The sequence below is a fragment of the Paralichthys olivaceus genome, chromosome 20 (genome assembly GCF_024713975.1).
Source record: "Paralichthys olivaceus isolate ysfri-2021 chromosome 20, ASM2471397v2, whole genome shotgun sequence".
Classification (NCBI taxonomy): domain Eukaryota; kingdom Metazoa; phylum Chordata; class Actinopteri; order Pleuronectiformes; family Paralichthyidae; genus Paralichthys; species Paralichthys olivaceus.
The window spans coordinates 8,911,758-8,933,082 of record NC_091112.1 but is presented as its reverse complement, the minus strand read 5'-3'; the positions used below and the strand labels follow the sequence as shown (position 1 = coordinate 8,933,082).

The window sequence follows — 21,325 nt, the reverse complement described above, 5'->3', positions numbered from 1 at the left end:
TTCTTCCACTCTGTGTTTATCAACTTGAATTTCAGCTTGTGGGTGGGGGTGGCCTTGAGATCAACCTCCACCCAGACACATCTCACCAGGTGTAGGAGGGTCGCTGTGAACTTGATGCCTCCACGTTCACTCATGCTGTTGGAAATTCATCGGGTTTACCTCAATCCTCTCTGTGGGGCCCAGAGCCGCCAGGATCAGTCTCCAAGGGCAACGAAACAGCTGGGCACAACCATGTCAGATGAGGCCCCCGCTGCACTGTGGGGGCGGCAGGTTGCCATGCAACAGGCTTTCTCTCCACTGAACCTCCCAATCCAGTTATACATAAGAGTGAACTCGGATTTCTTCAACAAGTGTGAGTTATGTAACCTGTCTGGACCCTCTATCCATTTATCTATCTATCTATCTATCCATTGATCTATCTATCCATTGATCTATCTATCCATTGATCTATCTATCTATCTATCTATCTATCTATCTATCTATCTATCTATCTATCTATCTATCTATCTATCTATCTATCTATCTATCTATCTATGTATCTATCTATCTGTCTACCTACCACCTACCTCCATCTACACACCTGTTCCCACCTCTCCAGTCGGCCTTGCAGTCACCTGACCTCTCCCCAGCGGTTCCTCATCAGCGATCATCCCGTCACTACTTATTCAGCCCTTTGTCCCCTCACTTTATCACTCTGTTTGTTTTCATTCCTGCTCGTAGACGCTAGTGTTCCTCCCGTGAAGTATCCTGTTTTTTTTCCTGTGTATTTGTTCGCTTGCAAGGTCATTCATTCACCCGCCTGCTTGTTCTTCTGTCCACCTGTGAGCCTGTAAGTACCTCCACTAAGGAAGCTGTTTTCATAGATGTTCGTCTGTCCGTTACGCAAAAACTACTGTACCAATTTTCTTGAACTCAATGGAAGGTTGGTACATAGGGCAAAACAGAACCACCATTACATTTTGCACAGATCCAGTTAAAGAGGAATCACTTTCTTCAACATTGTGACATTTTGATATGGTCACTGCTTTCTCAGGGAATAATTCATGGATCTTGATGACAAATCAGACAAACAGTGCAGCACCATTGAAATTACAGGGACTGTTTGGCCTTGGTGGAGGTATTCACTGTATTGAGTGATATTCTAGTTTTTCATCAAAACATTTTACTCCACCGGATCAACCTGCCTTCATTTGTTGCTATTAAGAACGGACAACACAACAAACTGTAGGTCTGCTTAGTTTGAGCTGTTTCGGGGGGAGAACTGAGCATAGGTTGCTGATGTGGGGGTTAGATCATATGGAAATAAATGAGTGTAAGAACTTTACCATTTCTTTCAACACTTCCTTTGCTGTGAGCAGTGATTCAAAGGTCTGGAATTGGGCTTCTCCACAGGGATGTCAGAGGTCGGAGTCAGTTCAAGAATGCAGACAGAAAGCCAAGCGGTGTGAAACGTACTAACATGTCTGACCGACTGGATCGCAGGGGTCTGCCTTTCTAAGTGGGCTCCAGTCATTCAGCAGTAAGAGAAACAATCTTCAACGTTTTAACCTTCAATGCATTTTTTGTGATGAATTTCATGTTATCAAACTGAGGTCAATAATATAACTTCTAAAGGCAGCTGCACTGTATATGAGGAAATGCATTTAAGCCTTTTGAAGAGAGCACAAAGAAGCACTGCTTTTCAAGTCTTTCCACCAGGAGTTCCTGTCAAAGTTTAGCTTGGAGCGAAGCCCCAGGGAGCAATTGCATAGCTCAGAGGAAGGAGGGTGGAAATCTTTAAAGGGAAGCTATACAAACCCGATCCTACACAATGGGTTCCCCCCGAGAGCACTCCAGCCCCGAGCTCTGCACCAGACCTTTTACGGATCTATATATACAAACACTGTTTACCTGCCTGTTCTTTTGTCCATGTCTTTGTGCCCGGACATTTCTTATCGAGAACAGAAAAAGATGTCCAGCTCGGCAATAAAAAAAGGTGAGTGTCAGCTGAGTTCACCACGAGTCACCATTGTGTTGTACAGCCTTATCCACCCCTCCTCCTCCTACGACTACTGTGTGACAGGACATGTGATCTGTAATCTGGAGGGGTGGTTGTCGGTGGAGTGAGGAATGGGGTGATCTTTGAAATCAGTGTATGCGGTTGACTCTCCGCATGAAAGTGTGCGTATCGTTTTGAATGATAGCATAGATGGTTCTTGTTAGTGCAAAGTAAGCATTCTGTGTCGTTAATGCTGAGATTAAACTTCTGGTGACAACACGAAAACCATTAATGCAACTTTAGCAAGAGAAAACACAAGAGGGAAACAAAAAGATGAATGTACTTTTAATAATCCTTGTGAATCATTTAAGATGTCTCTGGATTCAGATTTAAAAGTACTACAAATAGGTAGCTATTCATTAAAACATGATATATAAGCACATTTTTGCTGGATATTTTCATTGCTACTAAAATTAAGCATTCAAATTCAGATGAATAGTTTGGACGTTACGGTCTGATGCTTGAGGAACAACAGCTCGTGCCAGACACTACAGTAGCACATGTGTTGTACCTCATATGGAAACACGAACAGGGCAACATTTCACGTAGAGGTGATGCTTTGTCCTGGTCTCTGTGCTTGAAGTATGCACACACACACACACACACACACACACACACACACACACACACACACACACACACACACACACACACACACACACACACACACACACACACACACTAACCTTCTGATGCAGGTGGTACAGGTGAATGGTATTTTAAAGATCAGACTACGCTGTTTGTCTGTCCTGGTTTCAATGACTCACATTTTTCTCAACAAGAATGTTGAGGCTGAGCAGTATGAAAAAATGGATGCAGAGAGCTTCAGGAACAGCAGCTCTATCACAAAAAAGTTAATAATGGCTGGAGTATTTTGGTTTTTTAGATTTATTCAGGGCTCTAATTAGATGTGAAATTCACAGAGAATAAAGTATTTGTGTAATTTCTTTAGAAATCTCGAATTCAAAGCTATAATTATAAAAGTTTGTCAACAGTGCAATATAAAGTAAATCATTTTACATGTCATCAATGACTCGGTACAGACAGTTTGGACCTGACACAGGAAACTTTTGTCAAATAAACAATAGACCATCAGGAAATTTGGCTTGATGGTAACTTTGAGACGTGCTGCAGGCTACAGGCACTTCCCCACAATGCACTGGAGAGATAGGAGTGATAGGCGGTAAGAGAACGGAAGCCATTAGTCAAGGGGTGACCTTTCTCCGAGGGGCGTACGAACGGGCCTCTCAGTGGCATTAACCCAAACAACAAACGTGTCTTAGGCCAGAGGCATTGGATGAGATTTATTAAACCGCCACACTTGTCTTTTCATAGGTTTACTGTAATGTCTGTTGCCAAGGCAACAATCAATGGGTGGTCATGGCGCTGTAAGCATTTTGTCGATGTACAGTGAGAGTATAACAGCTCATCAACGGCCCATAAAAGCCGCCAAAGTTATTTGCTCTTATATTTATAGGACAGTCACATTGCTCTATTAGGCTGAACTGTACGACCATAAATCTGAGGTCTACGGGTTTACAGCCGCTCGAGTTGACGCCCGTGAGGAACTCGCAGACAAAAGAACTCAGCTGCCTCCTCTGCAATGCACAGCTGCACGTTAAACCAACAAGCAGCCTCTGTGGGTCGGCTCCCACGTTGGCTCTTTGGCCCGTCAGACGTTTCTGACGGGGAAAAAGCAGAAGGGAGAGTAAAGCATGTGACTCAAATCAAGATCCTGACACCAGAGTAGGTGACAGTGGAGGTTAAAGGGAGACATTCAGAGAGAGCTGCTTCACCGAACTAACAGAGTTCGTCATCTCTCGGACTAAAGGTTGTTCACGAACTTTTCAGGCAGCGACCCACAAAATAACAAGATTTTAAAGTGCATTGTTTTTGTCTTTTGACGCTGATCTATAATTGTGTCGTAAAGTTGTAACATGTTGAACAACATTATTGTGGCAACATTATGTTGTGGTCTCCACCAGCCAAACAAATATGGCTATTATAGGAGCAATTTTCAGTAATTTTTTATCAGATAAAAGCTGCCTGAAGCTTTGGGAAACATTTGGATGAAAGAGGTGCGAGAGAACCAGTGTAAACAGTACAACCCAAACACTGAGATAAGGGTTTCATAGCTGTTTGGTGTGTGATTACAAAGAGGAAGGAGAATGAGAAAAAAATGCTTAACAAGAAAGAGGAGGGTCGGGGTGTTTCATGATAGACCCCCTCACCATGGTGTGCCAGCAGCAGGGGAAAGGTGAGTGTGTGCCGGGATGTAAAAGGATGCAGGAAATAAAGGGAATTAGGTGAGGGTTAAAGCAATGAGGGGGAACAAGATGAGGGGGATTGGCTCGGAGAAGGAGCCAGTGGTGGTGGAGGTGGTGGTGGGGGCCGTCGTCCTCTCACTCTCCCCCTGGGTGTTCCTGTCAGGGCTCCAGGGAAGCAGACATAATTCACTTAATTAGTTCTTACTGTTACATGTACAGTACAAGACAAAAGCTCTGGGACAAAGAGAGCGAGGACTTCCCTCCGCCGCCACATGAAGCAGTTCAACTCTGTTCCAGTCACATTTTCTATGCATCAGCTGCACAAAGTTGTATTTATCACTACTGATCTGAAAGCACAGTAAAAGGATGACAGTGTATTACTGACTCTTTCATTGCTGCATGAAATCAACAAATCAAAGGGATTAATCCTGTTTGCAACTGCAAAGAACTGTTGGAACACAAGGTCGGAATCTTGGTGAATATCCCCTGTTGCTCTCATAGCGTGTTCTGATGGATTTAAACCATCACATAAACAGTCTTTGTAATTTACACATAAATCACATGACAGCCCCCCACCCCCGCTCTCTGAAAACAGGATGTGAGTGACCTCTTCCCCCACATTCTCTGACGAACGCTTTGTTGGCTTCTCTAACCTGCGACCCACAGACACTTCGGGACAGGGCGAAGTCACTGTGCGTTCACCTTTGTGTGAACAAAGAACTCGAAGCAGTGCATGGTGGGTCAAGGCAGCGTGCCAGCCACAAAAACATGCACAAAACCAAATCTGCAGAAACTTAAATATTGAAGAGTGTGATATTTCTGACTGGGTTTCCTGATAAACTGAGCGGAGAGATGGATTTTAAAACCCAAGAGTCTTTGCTTTTTCTTATCTATAGAGCCTTCATATAAACTCTGGGTGAATTCCACGTGACTGTGGGAGTGACTTATTTTAAACACTGTAAATAATGGACCGGCTACATCAGTTCGGCCTGCTAAAAGGAAATGCCACTTTATTGTAAGACTTCTTCTTTCTTATACCTGTATTATTCAAGCTGATACACACCCCTCGTGAAATAACACTCTTTCTAAAAAAAATTTGACCTTGGTTTGCAAAGTAACGATTGTGTGTTGGGGGCGAGACATTAAAACCAAATACACAATATTTTCAAAGAATTCAGGTTATCTGTTGACCTTGGTCCCTGAGTGTATGTCTAGGAGGAGGATGCACATCCTGCATAGACACAGCAACCTCTTTCACAGGAGCTCTAGAACCAGGTGTAACACATCCTTCACTGCTCGGTCTGCCTCACACTAAGTGGTGTGTTTCTGAAGAGCCAAATTAAATGAATGGAATGAAGGGGCATGTCCTCCATGCACACTGGAGCATGGTGTCCTCCATGCACACTGAGGCATGTGAGATCATTGGCCAAGCACTTTGGGTGCAGCCACGATAAAGAGAAATGTTTTTATCTTGTGACATCAGGGAAATGAAGCATTGAAACGTCCAATCATGAGGCTGCTACAGAGGAAAAATGGGAGGCTAACTCGACAGTAAACTTCACTCTGATTGGCCCAAGTTCTCCTCTGGCATGGATGTTCAAATAAAGCACAAGATTGTCCCTCTAGAGTCATGTGTAGTGTTTGGGATCTAATACTTGTTGACTATTTTGCTTTAATTTATGATTAATCCAAAAGTTTTTTTTCACATCAATCTGTCTGTGTTTTTAAAGGTGAAGGTGAAGGTGGTTTGGCTCATCTGGCTCTCTTGTGACCCGGACAAAATTGATGTGAGCCCATAAAGTGGCCCAGTTGTATAATAACAAATGTGGCCCCAACATCCCAAAACAAATGTGGCCCTTTTCTGCCAAACATGTAGCGTCTAGGTGTGTAGGTGTGATCTGGATGTGAGCCATGTGAAGTATGTGAAGAATATGGCTCAAATAACACAACTAAGTAGGGCCACCTTTGGCTGACATGCGGAGTTGGTTTGGCACTTGTGGCCCAGATCTGGCACTGGGGCAGTGGGACAGTGTGGGCCAAAATAATGCGAATATTCATGGGGTCATCATAGATGCTGCATATAATATTTTACAAAATAAATACAGCTATTTGATTGAATGGAGTAAATGTTTAGTGGAGATAAACCAGAGCTAAAGTGTCGCCTTCTTACATTAAATTAAATGGTGCAAACAAAACATATCTAACAAAATCTAAATACTGGCCGCTTCAGTCCTTTTCAGTGAATGTTCTTCATTACTCTACACCTCTGATCCATTGCCCAGCCACCACCAGTTTAGTCACCAAACTCCCCCATTCACTCACCCCACTTCCAGTGTTCACACACACACACACACAAACACACACACCTCCACACCAGTAATCCCACCAGGTTGTTGGGTTTCTATGGGGGTCAGCGTTTGCCGGCGACAGCTTTTATTTGGGCCCGATTACTTTTGGGCACAGTCATCGTATGGCCTCTGTCGACAGGGATCACACCCATTGGGGTCGGATTGGTGTTCGCCTCACTGGCTCCATTCAGTGGGCCCGGCACAATCTTTTAGGCAGACCTGACTCGTAGCCCGCAGAGTCGGGGCCAGCCCAGTCAGCAAATATGACCCCCCCCTCACCCTTTTAATCAGATCAGGGGGAAGAATAAAATGAGAGAAAGGGGGAGACGGAGAAAGACATGAATGACTCCTGTATTTTAGGGGTTCATAAGGAAAGAGGGATTAAAAAAGTGTGTGTGTTTCTGTATTTATTGCTTTCTGAGGACCATTTTAAGCATAGCCCCTTCAGAGTGAGGACATTTTGGCCGGTCCTCACTTCTTTAAAAGTCTGTTTGAGGGTTAACACTTGGTTTTAGGGTTAGAATTAGGTTATGTTAATAGTTAGGGTTAGGCATTTAGTTGGGATGGTTAAGGTTAGGGTAAGGGGCTAGGGAAGGCATTATGCCAATGAGTGTCCTCACTAAGATAGAAGTACAAACGTGTGTGTGTGTGTGTGTGTGTGTGTGTGTGTGAGAGAGAGAGAGAGAGAGAGAGAGAGAGAGAGAGAGAGCTTTTTTTTATCAGCTGACCGATCAGCAGGTCTTTTGAATTCAAAGCCATTTCCACAAGAGCAGAGTTTTGAGTTTTTGACCCAGACGACCTCTGTGGCAGACAATTGTCACCAAACTCACATGTTTGAGATTCCTAAAGGCTGCGGACCAAAACTCCCATGTCACCCCTGGGATGTATATGTACATCTCATGGTCAAAGGTTCTGGATAGAAATAGCCAAAGAATCATTTTATGTAAAATTAAACCCAGCCAACATAAGGAAGATAAATGTTTACCATGATAACAAATACAGTAGAACTGTTAGAACTGTATGTGGACATTATTCGGCTGTATATGTGATGTTTTCCATTTGACCAGACAGGCCTCTGCTGCCCTCTTGTGGTGTAACTGAAATGTTGTAATCTTTTAGTTGGGAGGAGTTAGAACATTATATATTTAAATATTTTACTTTATTATGTTTTACTTTATTATATTTCCGTATTTGTTGTTATGTCTGGATGAAGAGATCTATTTACTATTATATATATATATAACCGGATTTAGTTGGTAGTGGCATTAAAATTGATTGTGTTCAAGTATATATCTTGAAAATCCTTCAGGTAGATAAATATTCAACAAATACAATATCTGGTGATATTGGATGATTTTATTTATTTAGCCAATATAAAAAAATAAGCTGTTACCATGTGAAATTTGCTAAACCTGTTCCATCCACGATAGCTGATATCTGTTCATTCAACATTTCAAGTTATTCTTTGAATTTAAATTAGAATTAAAACCTCCTACTATTCAGGCTTTTTAATTTTACAGCATGTCATTTTTACAAACTCTTCTATGTTTCGATTTAGGATTTTACACTTATATTTATAACTAGAATATGAGCTGCACCTAAGGTTTTATTTCAAATGCAATTTTTTCCGTCACAGGATGCTGCCAGTATTCTCATCCATGAAACACTGGCATTTCAAAATATATTTTGCATAAATAATAATGATAATAACTTTATTTTTATTTGTATAGCACTTATCTAAACAAGGTTACAAAGTGCCTCACAAAATCCATGGCAAACAAAAATAAACAAAAATAAAAAGTTCAACTTTAAGAGCAAAATCAAGGTCAAGACTTCGAAAGGTTTAAATGAACCCAGCAGCTCTCACATATACAATATAAAACATATATACACATCACAGTCTCACATTTATTTAAAACTCAAAAGTGGATTTTTAAATATTTTTCGTGCAGTATTTTTTGCACCTGATGATGGCGCTGTTACTGAACATAAGGTAAAAATAACAAATACAGAGGCGGCGCCTTTAAATGGCTCATACCATTAATGACGGAAGGGGGGGGATATATTATGTTGGCTTTATTTTCGGTTGTGTGCTGCACAGGGTGAAGAATGCATTGTGTTTAAATGTCACACATTATAACTTTTAAAACTATTCGACAGCGAAACAGACACATTTATTATTATTATTATTATTATTATTGTGCTTGAAGCCCAGAGGACCAGAGGACCAGAGGGGATCAACTCAGAAGAAGAAACTCTCAAACAGCCTGAGTCCGGGAAGAGGCTCAGACATGTCGGGTCACAGCCGAGAAAACGGCCCCGGATCCGGCCCCAAACAGCCACAACCCACGGTGACAGCGGAATATTGCGCCCAGCTGCAGCAGTGGATGTGGGGCTACTACTGGAGCTACACGGGCTGGCAGAGCTGGCTCTCCCTGTCCGCCCTCTCCTTCCCACCGCCGCCGGGGACCAGCGCCCGGACACCGGCTGCAGTTGCCGCCTCCACTCCCGGTGGTGGTGCACCGTGGCTCAGCTGGAACCCTTATCCCCCGGGCCTCCCCCCGGCCCCGGCTTCCTCCCCTCATCCCGGGGGTCCTGATCCCCGGACAGCCCAGGAGCACGACCCCCCTCAGGCAGGTGAGTCAATGCTGTGGTGCAGGGGTCCCCACAGTCTGCAGCCCCCTGACCCCCACAATAAGAGACCCCCGTGTCCTAAAATACTCAGCAGAAAATAATAATACTACTAATAATAATCATCACATGCTCTAATGACCCTTAGTACTCAGTTTTATCATGTAGTTGCACAAAATTAATGGTTCTGAATCCAGATTTACATGTTAACATATTTGTTTGATTTTTCATTCATATGAAACACTTTACAATCAGTTAAGTGAGTTAGATTGAAACATGCACATGTGATCAAAATGCATTTGCTCAGTGGGAACATGTGCAAATAACAGATAAAAAGAATTCAAAAAAAGTTAATGACAATTAAAATAACAGTTGAGAAAGTGGATAAACAGATCAGCCACTAAGAAGGTAAGGATTTAAGAATCCATGTACCATTTAAAAGACAGATTACAGAAGGGAGAAAGGATTTGGAGATTTCTCAAGCAGGTAAAAGATCATCCTCATATATAACATGCACGACATATACATCTCAAATAACAAGGAAATCTCACAACACGTTCATGAGACGATATTGTCAAAAAGAATCTGGCATCTCTTTGTTTTGCTCTGGTGATCTTAGAAGAGATTTTCGCTGATGTTGTTCAGAAAATATTGTTTGGGTCCGCTGCTGTATTAGACAGTGTCCTGCCTCATCCTCCACTGCTGCGAGAGGTTTACTTTGTACAAGCTCGGTCATGGGTCCGTTAGGAGGCAGGCTTAAGTGAGGAAACAAGCTTATATGCTTAGGGTCAATGTGAGAGCTCTCTGAAACTCTGGGCAGCTTTGTTAACTCTGATCAGACCTATTGTACCTGGCCACTGATTACAGTTTGTATTATTTAATGCAGAAGAATACACTTTATTCATTTAGCACCTTTCAGAACACAACTAGTTGAAGGTGAATAATAGGAAGCAATTTGAAGATCACACAGAAACACAGCTCAAATACAGAATTAAAAAAAGTTAGAGATGGAATGGTGAGCAGGACCTGAGATGTTCTAAGGTGCAAGTGCAGAATGGGCCCTTAAGTCAGCTATAAAATCTTAAAATCAATTCTAAAATGTATTGGGAGCAAAGGAAGAGCAGCTCAAAGCTAAAATCGGGATGATCTGCTCTCTTTTAGCCGATTTGTTGAAGAGTCTGGTCTGTGTTTTGGATGAGCAGTAGTTTATATGGACTTTGTTGGTTCAGGCATGTGAAGAAAGATCTGCAGTAATCCAAACAAGAGGAAACAAAGGCATCTTAAGTTTCTACTGGAAAATAAACATCTTATATAAAAACGTTTCCTTTGCTCGACAGGACGGGAGTACACCATCCCCTCTCCTCTGCAGAGGTTCCTGGCAGAGACGGTGGACTTCTTCATCCTGTTCTGTGTGAAGGCCACCATCGTGCTGTGGATCATGCACCTGAGTGGGATGAAGTGAGTGACTGAAGCTCAGGGAAACACAAATGATGGAATGAAAGAAAAGTGACGACATGGAAAATGTGTCAGTAAACAGTGTTTCCCTTCAGTGCTTTATTATAGTTTTACTCAGGCTCAGTCACCGGCAGGTCCGGAGGTCACATGCAAAATGGACAGTTGGTGTCACCTCATGATTTAAATATTCCTCAAGTTTTCCAATTTGCATATTGTCCCTCTCTCTCCTTTTTAAAGGGACATCGCCAAACTAATCACCCAGTTCATCGTGGAGGAGATCGACGAGAACACGTCCATGGAGGACCTGCAGAAGATGATGGCCGTGGCTCTGGTCTACAGGGTGTTAGTGTGCGTCTACGAGGTGGGTCACACTTCACACTGCCCTCAGAATGACTGGCTGTATAAAATAATGTATATATTATATTCTAGTTATTGAAAAATCCTGTCATGTTGTGTAAGTCATGTCCATTAGATTAGAATGACATTTACAAATCCAACTTAGTTTAGTATCGTCCCTTTGGGGAAAAAGTTCAACCTTCATAGATATTTGATAAATAAATAAAGTGCAGAAGTATTTTATATTAATGCAGTTACAATCTATAGTAATATCTTCAACGTCTACAAGGAAGGGATGTGAATCTGGATTAATGCTTTGTTACTGCTTTTATTTGGGGGGTTTCAGAGTTGAAAGGAAACACTCAAGTTAAATGAATTCTTAAAACACATTGTTTGTTAGAAATTAAATGATAATATAACAATACGCTTTATTTGTACACCAAGGGCTATAAAACTTTTATATTTATTCAACCTTAATTGATTAATTAAAAGTAATCAAGTTGGAAGAAACAGGACTGAACAACCATCTTAAAAGCACAGACTCTGAAATGTAAATATATATATATATATATATACATATGGGCGGCTGTGGTTCAGGAGGTAGAGCGTGTTGTCCACTAATCAAAAGAAGTAAAGTACAGTCTATTTACCATATATGTATGAAACCACAGTTTGTCCAGTCACTCGGATCGAGCTGCCTTGTTGCCACGTGCTCTTGTTAAATGAGAAGAGTCCCTTCCTCTACAACACAACATTGTTTCCCAGGACACTGATGCAACGCTGCATTCACAGTTGCCTGAGATGAAGTCATGCATCACGTCTCCTGTTTGACTCCTGCATCAGGGGCTGGTTCTCCCAGGTGGGAACCGGCTCTGGGACATTCAGGCACCTTTGGGCCGACTAATGACATCACACGATTCCTGCCGTGCATGTAAACCTAAAAAAATTAATTCCATGCTTTTTTAACGGCTGTGTCGTATAGTACCTTTTAAAAACATGGTCAGGGGTCTACTTGGTTGTTTGTTTGATTCCCGTCCTTGTTGTCCAATCAGACGATCTGTATTTGGGGAGCCGGTGGAGCCACTCCAGGGAAGTTTCTGCTCGGCTTGCGGGTGGTGACGTGCGACACATCCACTCTGGTGCGACCCAACCGAGTCTTTGTAGCCCCGGCCTCTAACGTCTCGCTCTCTGCGTGAGTGATTACATGTATAAGCTTCTGTTCAAAGCCATTAATCTTAATGTCATATAATTATACAGATGCAGCTACTGCGAGTGTAACTTTTAATTGTCCAGCCTAGATCTCTCACCACATGGATCCGTCTTATTTTAATATCTCCTTATTCTTATAAAATCCTTAGCCAATCATTCTGCACTTTACTCAAGTACATGTCGAGACGAATCTTATCTTATTTGTCTCGTCTCGATGTTCTCAGCTCTACGGTGCGGGCGTTGAACAAGAACTTCTCCATCGCCTTCCTCTTTCCGGTCTTCATCACCCTCCTCTTCTTCCAGCACAACAGGACTGTGTACGACATCGTGGCTGGCACCATAGTCGTCCAGAGAAGAGGGGGCAGATAGCCTCTCCTTCAGCAGCAGACTCTATTGGGGTAATGAGAAAGTGCGACAGGCCCTCGTGTGCTGAGCATCCTGGGAGTTAAATCAATCGGTCACCAACAGCAACAGCTGGAGCAAAGAGCGACACGTTGGCCCATTTCTGCAAGAGATCAAGCTTGGACATGAATTGCACTTAAAGTGGGGGGGGGGCATGTTGTTGAGATTAAAAAGGAAATCCATACTTACTACTTTTGTTGTAAGGTATTGATTTAGCTACGAGGAAACTAAAGTATTGTAACTTATGTTAGTGGAAGTGTAGAAGAGGATATTGTCCGATGTTTCCAGGAACCTGGGACTCCTCCTCATATCATTTGAACTAGTTTGTGTTATTTTATTTTATCTTATTTTTCCAAAATAGCTCATATGTGTATGATTTGAAAACTTTAGTGACACCTAGTGGCTGGACCAAAACAGACTCCCAAGATGCCTGTTAATTTTCATTATGATAATTTTATTTTTCTACAGAGAGAAACTAATAATAATCAGAATAATTTAACATTTGCTGCACATTGTAGTTCTACATACAGGGACTCTCAAAATAGATTAAACAGTAGGTTATACATCTCTTTAAACATTAAATTAGGCAATATAACTCTAAAGTGACATTTTTAAAACATCTGCAGATGAATGAAACTTCATGCACGGAGCTGTTTGGTTTTCTTATGATTTCAATTTTTGTGAATGTGACTATATTATTGTTTTTATAAACGCATACTGAAGATGAACCCAGGCTTAGTCACAGAGACTCAGGTCCACAAGCCGAACCGCTGTTTGTCTCGGCTGCATCGTTGAAATAATGATTGTCCCCGAGGATGTTATTGCATTGGTCTGGTATTGTCCACATACCATCACACAAACTGATGATTAATATCTTCAATATTAAAAACGTATTTGAACAGGATCATAGTGCAGTCAATCAACCAATCAATCAATCAATACTGTATGACTCTACATAGCCCACCTATATAAACTGCTAATTTCAGAAACAGTAAATATAATTGTAAGAGGATTTTCAGAATAAATTAAGAAAAAACAATTTTCTTTGTGTCATGCCTGATGTGGGTGATTCAGCAACTGTACTGTTAAAACCCAGAATCAAATATTAAGGATTTATTGGATTTTGTTTCTGTGTAAACTCCCCTGAATCATATTTTGCTTTTCTCATGATAATTTCATACAGAGGTCTCATCTCTCAACTTTTCCCTCCACTTGCTACAACACTTGCTGCCACATGGGGGCGACAATAGACCGCACAGATTAACTTGTGGCCTAAATGTAGTGGGAGGTTAGATTTAACTGTTGTTACTGGATGTTGACATTTTTAGAAAGATATTTTTGCACACAATCTTTAAGGAATGGTAAAAAGCATGTGACCAGATTTTTTTTTATACATATAATTAAAGTAAGGAAAGAACACAAGCTGTTTTCGTGTCCTTGCACATGATCCCAGATCCTGTATTTTACTGTCCCGTCAGACGTACCCTGCCCAGCTAATGATTTGAACACACGCACACTTTCGTGACTGACTTCCCTTTTAATCCTCAGACAATATTGTCTTTGCTCTGTGATATCTGAGGCCTCCTTTTTTTCTGTCTGCTGACGTCTGCGAACTCACGACTGGAGCAGAGATATCAGTGTGTGAGGAATCATGAGGCCACAGGTCACACAAGGCAATGTTTTACTTGGAGATAAAAACAAATGCTGCAGCTGTTGACAAAGCCAATAACTGGTTTGAACATAATGTGTCTTTCACGCAGGGTTGCAGGAGTTTTATTCTCTCTGTCAGGTGCAGATATATTGAGTATTTTATGATCATGTGTGCATGACCCAGTATTGAGTAGTGATATCAAAGAAAATGCAATACTTTATTTCAATATACTTTGGCAACCTTTTTTGTTGTTAAAAGCTTTTCCGGCTTTTAAGCTATTAAATCTGTATTTCTCAGTCACGTTGGATATTTATTGCTGGCATCAAAGTGAAAAAAAAAAAAATCAACCTCCTCGGTTTTTATTACTTAGAGTGAAAAGTTTAGAATTTCCTCTGTCAGGATGGTGCAGGAGTTGTGAGATTTTATTTTGGACCCAAAAAATGTCATCAGACTGAGATAGTTTCTGTATTATTTCTTATACATTATGTATTATTTTTATACACAGTAAGTATGTGATGAAAAAAGAATATATCTTATAAAATAATGGAAAATCTTTAACCTTAGGCTTAAAAAAGCTGAGTTAATGTAATAAGGTGCATTTACCTTGGTTACTTAAGTACATTTAACATGTATTTGTACTTAGGCAGATTTATTTTCAGGTAGTTTTCACTCTTACGTCATTACGTGTATCAGCATATATCTGTACTTTCTTATCGATGGATCAATAATCAATAACTGGAGGGGGTTTGGGTGCACTGATCCAATCAGAGTGGGCAGTATTAGATGATGAGGTCATCACAGAGATTTATAATAATGTAGTAGACCGCTGCATTAGGAATATCCTACACTCACCAAGTACTTTTACTTATAATACTTAAGCAGGCTACGCTTTAAAGCAGGGACTTACTTACTTTTGCTCACGTAGAAAAGTTAGCGTGGTATTTTTACTTTTGCTTGAGTAAAATTGTGTCTATTTATTTGCACATTTATGTTTCAGTGCTTCTTCCACAACTGCTTTTTATGATCCCAGCACATCCCATCTACAGGAAGTAGTAGTAGTATCAATCATTCAGCTCATCTAGATATCATAGTATTGATGAAACAAAGCTGATAAATGAACTTTTTGTGAGCTTGATTGATTTCATTTAATCAGAGATAATAAATAAATATATTAAATGACAGACAAGTTGCGTTCACCAGAGACAGTTCATTTAGGCAACATGATACCACTTTATGATTTCCACTGCCAAATTGCAGCAGAGTTGAATTTTTATGTGCTGCGTTCATGCTAAAATTAGCCAGGGGCATATTTTGTCTCAGGGTCCCAGTAGGAAGAGCGTTTTCTCGGCTCTCCTCAGAATGGTGAGGATTTTAAATAGCAACCATTAATCCTTATAAATTGGTAATCATCACCAGTCTAATGCCAACTTTCTCAATCCAACACACACACAAATTAAACTCTCATTTCTTTTGAGACGTTTGTGCAACATGTTCCGATCTTGTTTTCTTCACCTGCATTTTTTGACATCAGCATCTAAAGTTGGTTACGGCTCCACGATCACTCCGCATAAATCCACTGAGAGGTCCCACAGAGGACACCTGAGGGGTCTCTCTGCTTTCTACTTCAAACTCTGGATCAGTAGATCAACTTGCACCCACATGTGGCCTAATGCATGAACATATGTAAATGCACTGTCAGAATTATAAATGTAACATCTTCCATCTTAGATATAAGCATTAAAAGGCTGTGAGGCAGTGAGAAAATGAGCTTTCTGTTGTATAATCTGTGTGCATTGGGGGAAAAAGAGAAAAACTATCCAAACATTCTGTCAGCCATTCTGCACGATTTAAAAAGTTCATCACAGCATTTTGTCCTTTAGTGGCAATTTTTTATTTTATTCTGGGAGTCATGAGTTCTCTGTGCCGGGGAGCTGAGAGCAGCTTAGCAATAATTATGCCTCGAGTGGCTCTAATACAAATTTCACAGGGAGCCAGAGTGGTGGAGAGAAAGCTACAGAAAGTGTGAGACACAGAGACAGATTAAGGGAGAGAGAGAGAGAGAGAGACAAAAAGCCCAAAAGGAAGGGAAGGATTGGAAAGTGTGCAAAAATGGGAAGAGAATTTGAAGGAAAAAGGGAGGAGGAGAGAGAATGAGAGAGAGAGAGAGAGAGAGTAAGAGGCTGAGGGACACCATGCTTGAAAATTCTCTCTGATCTTTGAGCCGTGGGACTAGAGGCGATGGAATACCCCGCAGAACTCTATTAAAATTCAACCAGACCCACTAAAGCGCTCACTTATTATACAAGAAATGCCCTGCACAGCTCAGCTTTCTGTGTTTGCTCTCTGTCGCATACACTCACAGTGCATGAACACGCATGCAGAAGGCAAACACACACACTCACAAATACACACCACAGCCAAAGTTTTCCTCACTGGGAGACAGACACAGACACTTGAGGTTACCATGCTTGTGAATGTCACTTAGCGCAGCCTATGACTTTAGCAAAAACAACGCTACCAGGAGCTATGAAGCTAAGCTGTTCTACAAAATGATGCATTTGTTTCTTTGTGCCTCCTTGTTGAACCCCTCAGGTCTGGAGGATCTCTCAGTGGATTTGCTTTGGCAGAGCAGCTTGTGATTGTGGCGTCGAGACCAACTTTAGATGTTGACGTCAAGGAAACAAATTTAGATACAAATCATTGGAGGTTTAGGAACCAAATCTAAACCACCAGAGAAATGGACACCAGATTTAAAATAGTTTACTCCAATTTTGACAATTTAAAATAATCAATATTTTTTGTTAATTCAATTTTATTTTATTTCTAAAGCATCAAATCACCACACACATTATCTCAAGGCACTTTATACCACAAGGTGGAGAAATCGCCTCCCAGACCAGAACTGTCAGCTGGTTTCACAGGAGAGGAATCTGACAGCTGGAGGCTCAATCTCCCATCATCCTCTTCTTAGAAACTCTGTGAACCACAAGTAAGCCCACAAACAGATCTATGGGGATACAAGCGTACTTAAAGTTATTCAAGATACTTTGGAGTTTGGTCTTAAAAGGCTTTGTACGTAAGGAGAGGGGTTTTGTATTTTGTTCTGGATTGTACAGAGAGCCGATGCAGAGCTATATATAATCTCTTTTTCTACTTCTTGTCAGTACTTGCACTGCAGAATATTGTATCAGTTGGAGGATTTTCACAGACTTATTTGGACTTCTTATAAAAATAATAAAGAATATTAAGAAAGGAAGCATATATAATGTGAAAAGGATCAGTCCCAGCACAGAACCTAGTGGAACTCCATGACTAAATTTATATGTGCATGGAAGAGTCATTGTGAACGTGAACAAACTGAAATCTATCAGAAAAATACAACTTTAACCAGAATATTATTATATAGGAAACCAAAACCAAAACAATGAGCTTAAATGAAGAGGGGAAACCCTGTGGAGTTACTTCTGTGAGTAACTTCCATATCAAAGATGCAGTTTCTACTCCTTTGACATATAAAGACATAGAGAAAGTGTAAAAACTAATTAGTGCATATTCAAAATAAATACCTGTGGGTCTATTATTAATCCACAGCTGACTAAAAACAAGGCTCCTTCAGGGACGACTTTACTAACTGGAGTCAAAACTCAAACTCACCTGGAGATGTATTAGAAAGTACCAACGTTTAGTAAAAATGTGAAGTTGTGTTTGCATTAACTTAAATGATGTCTGCTGTACACAAAGTACACAAACACACACCACAAGAAAAAGAGTTAAACAATGTCATCCACCTTTTACGATTCTGTCACAACTGGTCTTTTCCTCTGACTCAGCAGACTGATATCACTCCATCACTCCACCCTCAGATACTTCAGAGAAACTCCTTCCAGGCCTTTGAACGCTCTCCAACACTGCAATGGTTTCAGCAACAGGTTGTTGTGCTCGAACTCGTGACTCTGATGCATCTGCATGTCTCTTTGCAAATCAAGTGGATCATGTGAAGCGATAAAGAAACCCTTAGTGTGTGTGTATGTGAGGGCATGACTGCAGCAGACTGTGCTGCAGGTCAACTCTCTAATGAAGGATTAGGAGGAAGAATGATCCTTGAGATTTGGGAATTAAAAGGAGAAATTGCATGTTTGTAAATTCATATGCTGATGATTAGTGTCAAACTGTAGTAATAGTAAAATGTCAGAGAAGGTGGAGTATTATATCACACTCCATTAACAGACAGTTGTGTTTGTCTAGATAAACCCAGGCTTTCTCCCTTTTGCCCAGTAGAGGACGTCCTCCTTGAATTTATAGTCTTGTGTCCTCACTCCACGTAGCAGGCCTGTCATTGGTTCTCGGCAGCCTCCGTGCCCAGCAGCTCGGCCAATCAGAGAGCTTCTGGGCCACAAACATCTGAAGTAGTAATAATGTGGAATGTGCTGGCTCGGCATGAGCTGTCAGCCAGAGCATGTAGTACTACACTATATACGGATGGAGGGAGGAGACGAGTAGAGAGGAGGAGGGAGTGGCAAGCAGCCGATGACAGAGCAGTAGTCTCATTGTGCAGTGGGATAATGTCTCTGTGTGTGTGTGTGTGTGTGTGTGTGTGTGTGTGTGTGTGTGTGTGTGTGTGTGTGTGTGTGTGTGTGTGTGTGTGTCTGTGTGTGTCTGTGTGTGTGTGTGTGTGCGCGCGTGTGTGCGTGTGTGCGTGTGTGTGTGTGTACAAAGCAGCTGCTCTGCATTGCCCAACATCCAAAAGCGCCCCACCCTCTGCCTCACCCTCTTGAGAGTTCACACACACACACATCATTTTGCTCATGCACACCCTTACACAACTTAAGCTCACACAATGTGAACAATTACACCAAACCTTCATTGTCACTCTTAAAAAAAACAAAGAGTCACTTCAGTGAAGAAGCAGATGTCCAAAGAGAAATCCCTCAGGGTCATTCTGTGGTTATCATCAACATACTGAACATACAGTACGGAGCTGTGAATTTAATCCCTCGGCCGACAATCTCTGCGGAGCGTGTGTGTCATCTGTGGGGCTGCGTGGACGCACGACAGCAGGTTGTGTTTTTGCCACAGAAGTTTCACGTTCCAGGCCACAGCAGCCAGCAGTGACCCCCGTATTAGTGCCTGTTCGCTGGGGCCTCAGCAGACCCGCCACCTGGTCCCTCCTGGTGGAGGTATGTACTGTATGCCAGGGGTCCCACAGACTGTCAGAGCTAAAAAAAAAATAAAATCCATTAGTGACTGCATGTTTAGGAGCAGTGTATGTCCTTATGTGTAGATGTGCGTGTCTGTATAGACAGAGAATGAATACATATGATTGGATGTGTTTGTTTAATGTCTTGAAGACACAGAGGAGCTGAATGGAAGGTTAGAAAGTGGTAAGCCAATTTTGTTCATGATAAAAACTTTATAATGTGCAGGATGTCTGAACTCCCCTCCATACATATTTTATGAAAGTGATCTACAGTATGTCTATAAGTGCGTGTATGTCTGTCTGTGTGTGTGTCTTTATGTGTCTGTCTGTGTGTGTGGATGGTGAATCTGAGAAATCCTATCCCAGATGGCAGAGCGTCAATCTGATGGGTCATAATCTGGCCTGCTGACTGACAACATGTGTTAATGCTGGGTCAGCTACTGGAGGTCTGCTATTTATAGCAAGGCAAACGAGCACACTCATAAACACACGGGCACACACGGACATATCACTAGAAATGATATCGTCAGCTTTTATTAAGATGCAGTGATAGTCAGCCTAATATCAAGATCTTAGCTTGATTGATCTGTGTACAGAAGACAGCACATATAATCAGCCCACTGTAAAGGTCAAAGCTACGATTTTGTAGCACAGATTCCAGTAGTAATAATAAAAATGATTTGTATGCATGCAGGTTTTCAAGGGTTTTTGGGGTGTAGTTACATCTCTGCACTCAGGTGGCAGTATCTGAACCATAGACTGAAAATAAAGATGGCATGACTGCTCCCCAAAATCTAAACTAAAGCGTCCCAATCCCCACCTGGTGTCTGCGGTATAAGTCATAAATCCACCTCCACCATGTTCAGTGGTGGGACATGGACCAAACTAAAAAGTCTAAGTACATGTCAGATACATGGTGGCGTAAGTACCTGAGATATTTTAGCTTCATTTGTGGACAGTGAGAGGAAGAGGAGTCGGTCCTTCATACTGTTTGAACATTTCCATCTAATTTAATTCGTGTGCGAGCTGGTTTGAATATTCTCTTCCTGCTCATTACTTCCAGTCACCTCTTTCTTATTTACTAGTGCTGAGCTAATGTTGTAAATATTACCACTATATTTAGCTTTTGGCCGTTGCCTTTTGCACAAAGCAGTCCTACATCCTGTTAGTAATTTCCAACTTTCTCATAAGGGTAAGTTACCATTCTTGCATCAACAATAATTCTGGGTTCTTTGCCTCTTTTGTAGTATGTCACACCTCCAGAAGCATTTCAAGGGGAACCCAGTCAAAAGGGACCCTTGATCAAACCAAACCAGAGCTCTCATTGTAGTCTTCAACCAAACCTTTCAAATTATGAAGGGGGTTTCTGATCAGTGTGGCATTCAAGTCTCCTGTGCATAGACCATCATGGAATATAAGGGGGTTTTGACAAAATTGTCATTGCTGTGGATTAATGTCATCAGGCCTGACAACTTGAGGCCTCAGACAAACTTTGCCTATCCTGTAGCAACTCCCTTTCACATATCATTAATTTCCTGTATGACACAGAAAGTAGACTTCACAGTCTATGAATAAATACATGATTTCATAATCAGCTGCTATCTGAAATGTGTCTTTGTTCCAATTGTGTCCAAGTCACAACCTTTCTAAGTTTAGAGCGCACTGTCATATTCCTGGGAACCGGGAAACCCCTCATTTTCCTGTAAATGAGTTATACTGTCTATACACACACACACACTCAAAGAAAATAAACCATCAGTTGCAGTGTATGACTCAGATACACACACTTTC

General features: G+C 41.4%; 1 protein-coding gene across 2 annotated transcripts; it reads left to right on the top strand.

Annotated features, from left to right (window-relative positions):
• Positions 1–1,956: 1,956 nt before the first annotated feature.
• On the top strand, positions 1,957–14,108 carry fam8a1a (family with sequence similarity 8 member A1a). Of its 2 annotated transcripts, none has more exons than XM_069516718.1 (6): positions 1,957–1,975; positions 8,864–9,290; positions 10,622–10,742; positions 10,977–11,100; positions 12,128–12,267; positions 12,509–14,108. In XM_069516718.1, exons 2-6 carry the CDS (start codon positions 8,945–8,947, stop codon positions 12,651–12,653), a joined length of 876 nt encoding a protein of 291 aa, XP_069372819.1. In that variant the 5' UTR covers positions 1,957–1,975; positions 8,864–8,944; the 3' UTR covers positions 12,654–14,108. The 2 variants fall into 2 exon arrangements, with proteins under 2 accessions (XP_069372819.1, XP_019945905.2); XM_020090346.2 differs by lacking the exon at positions 1,957–1,975 and adding an exon at positions 8,728–8,755.
• Positions 14,109–21,325: the final 7,217 nt, after the last annotated feature.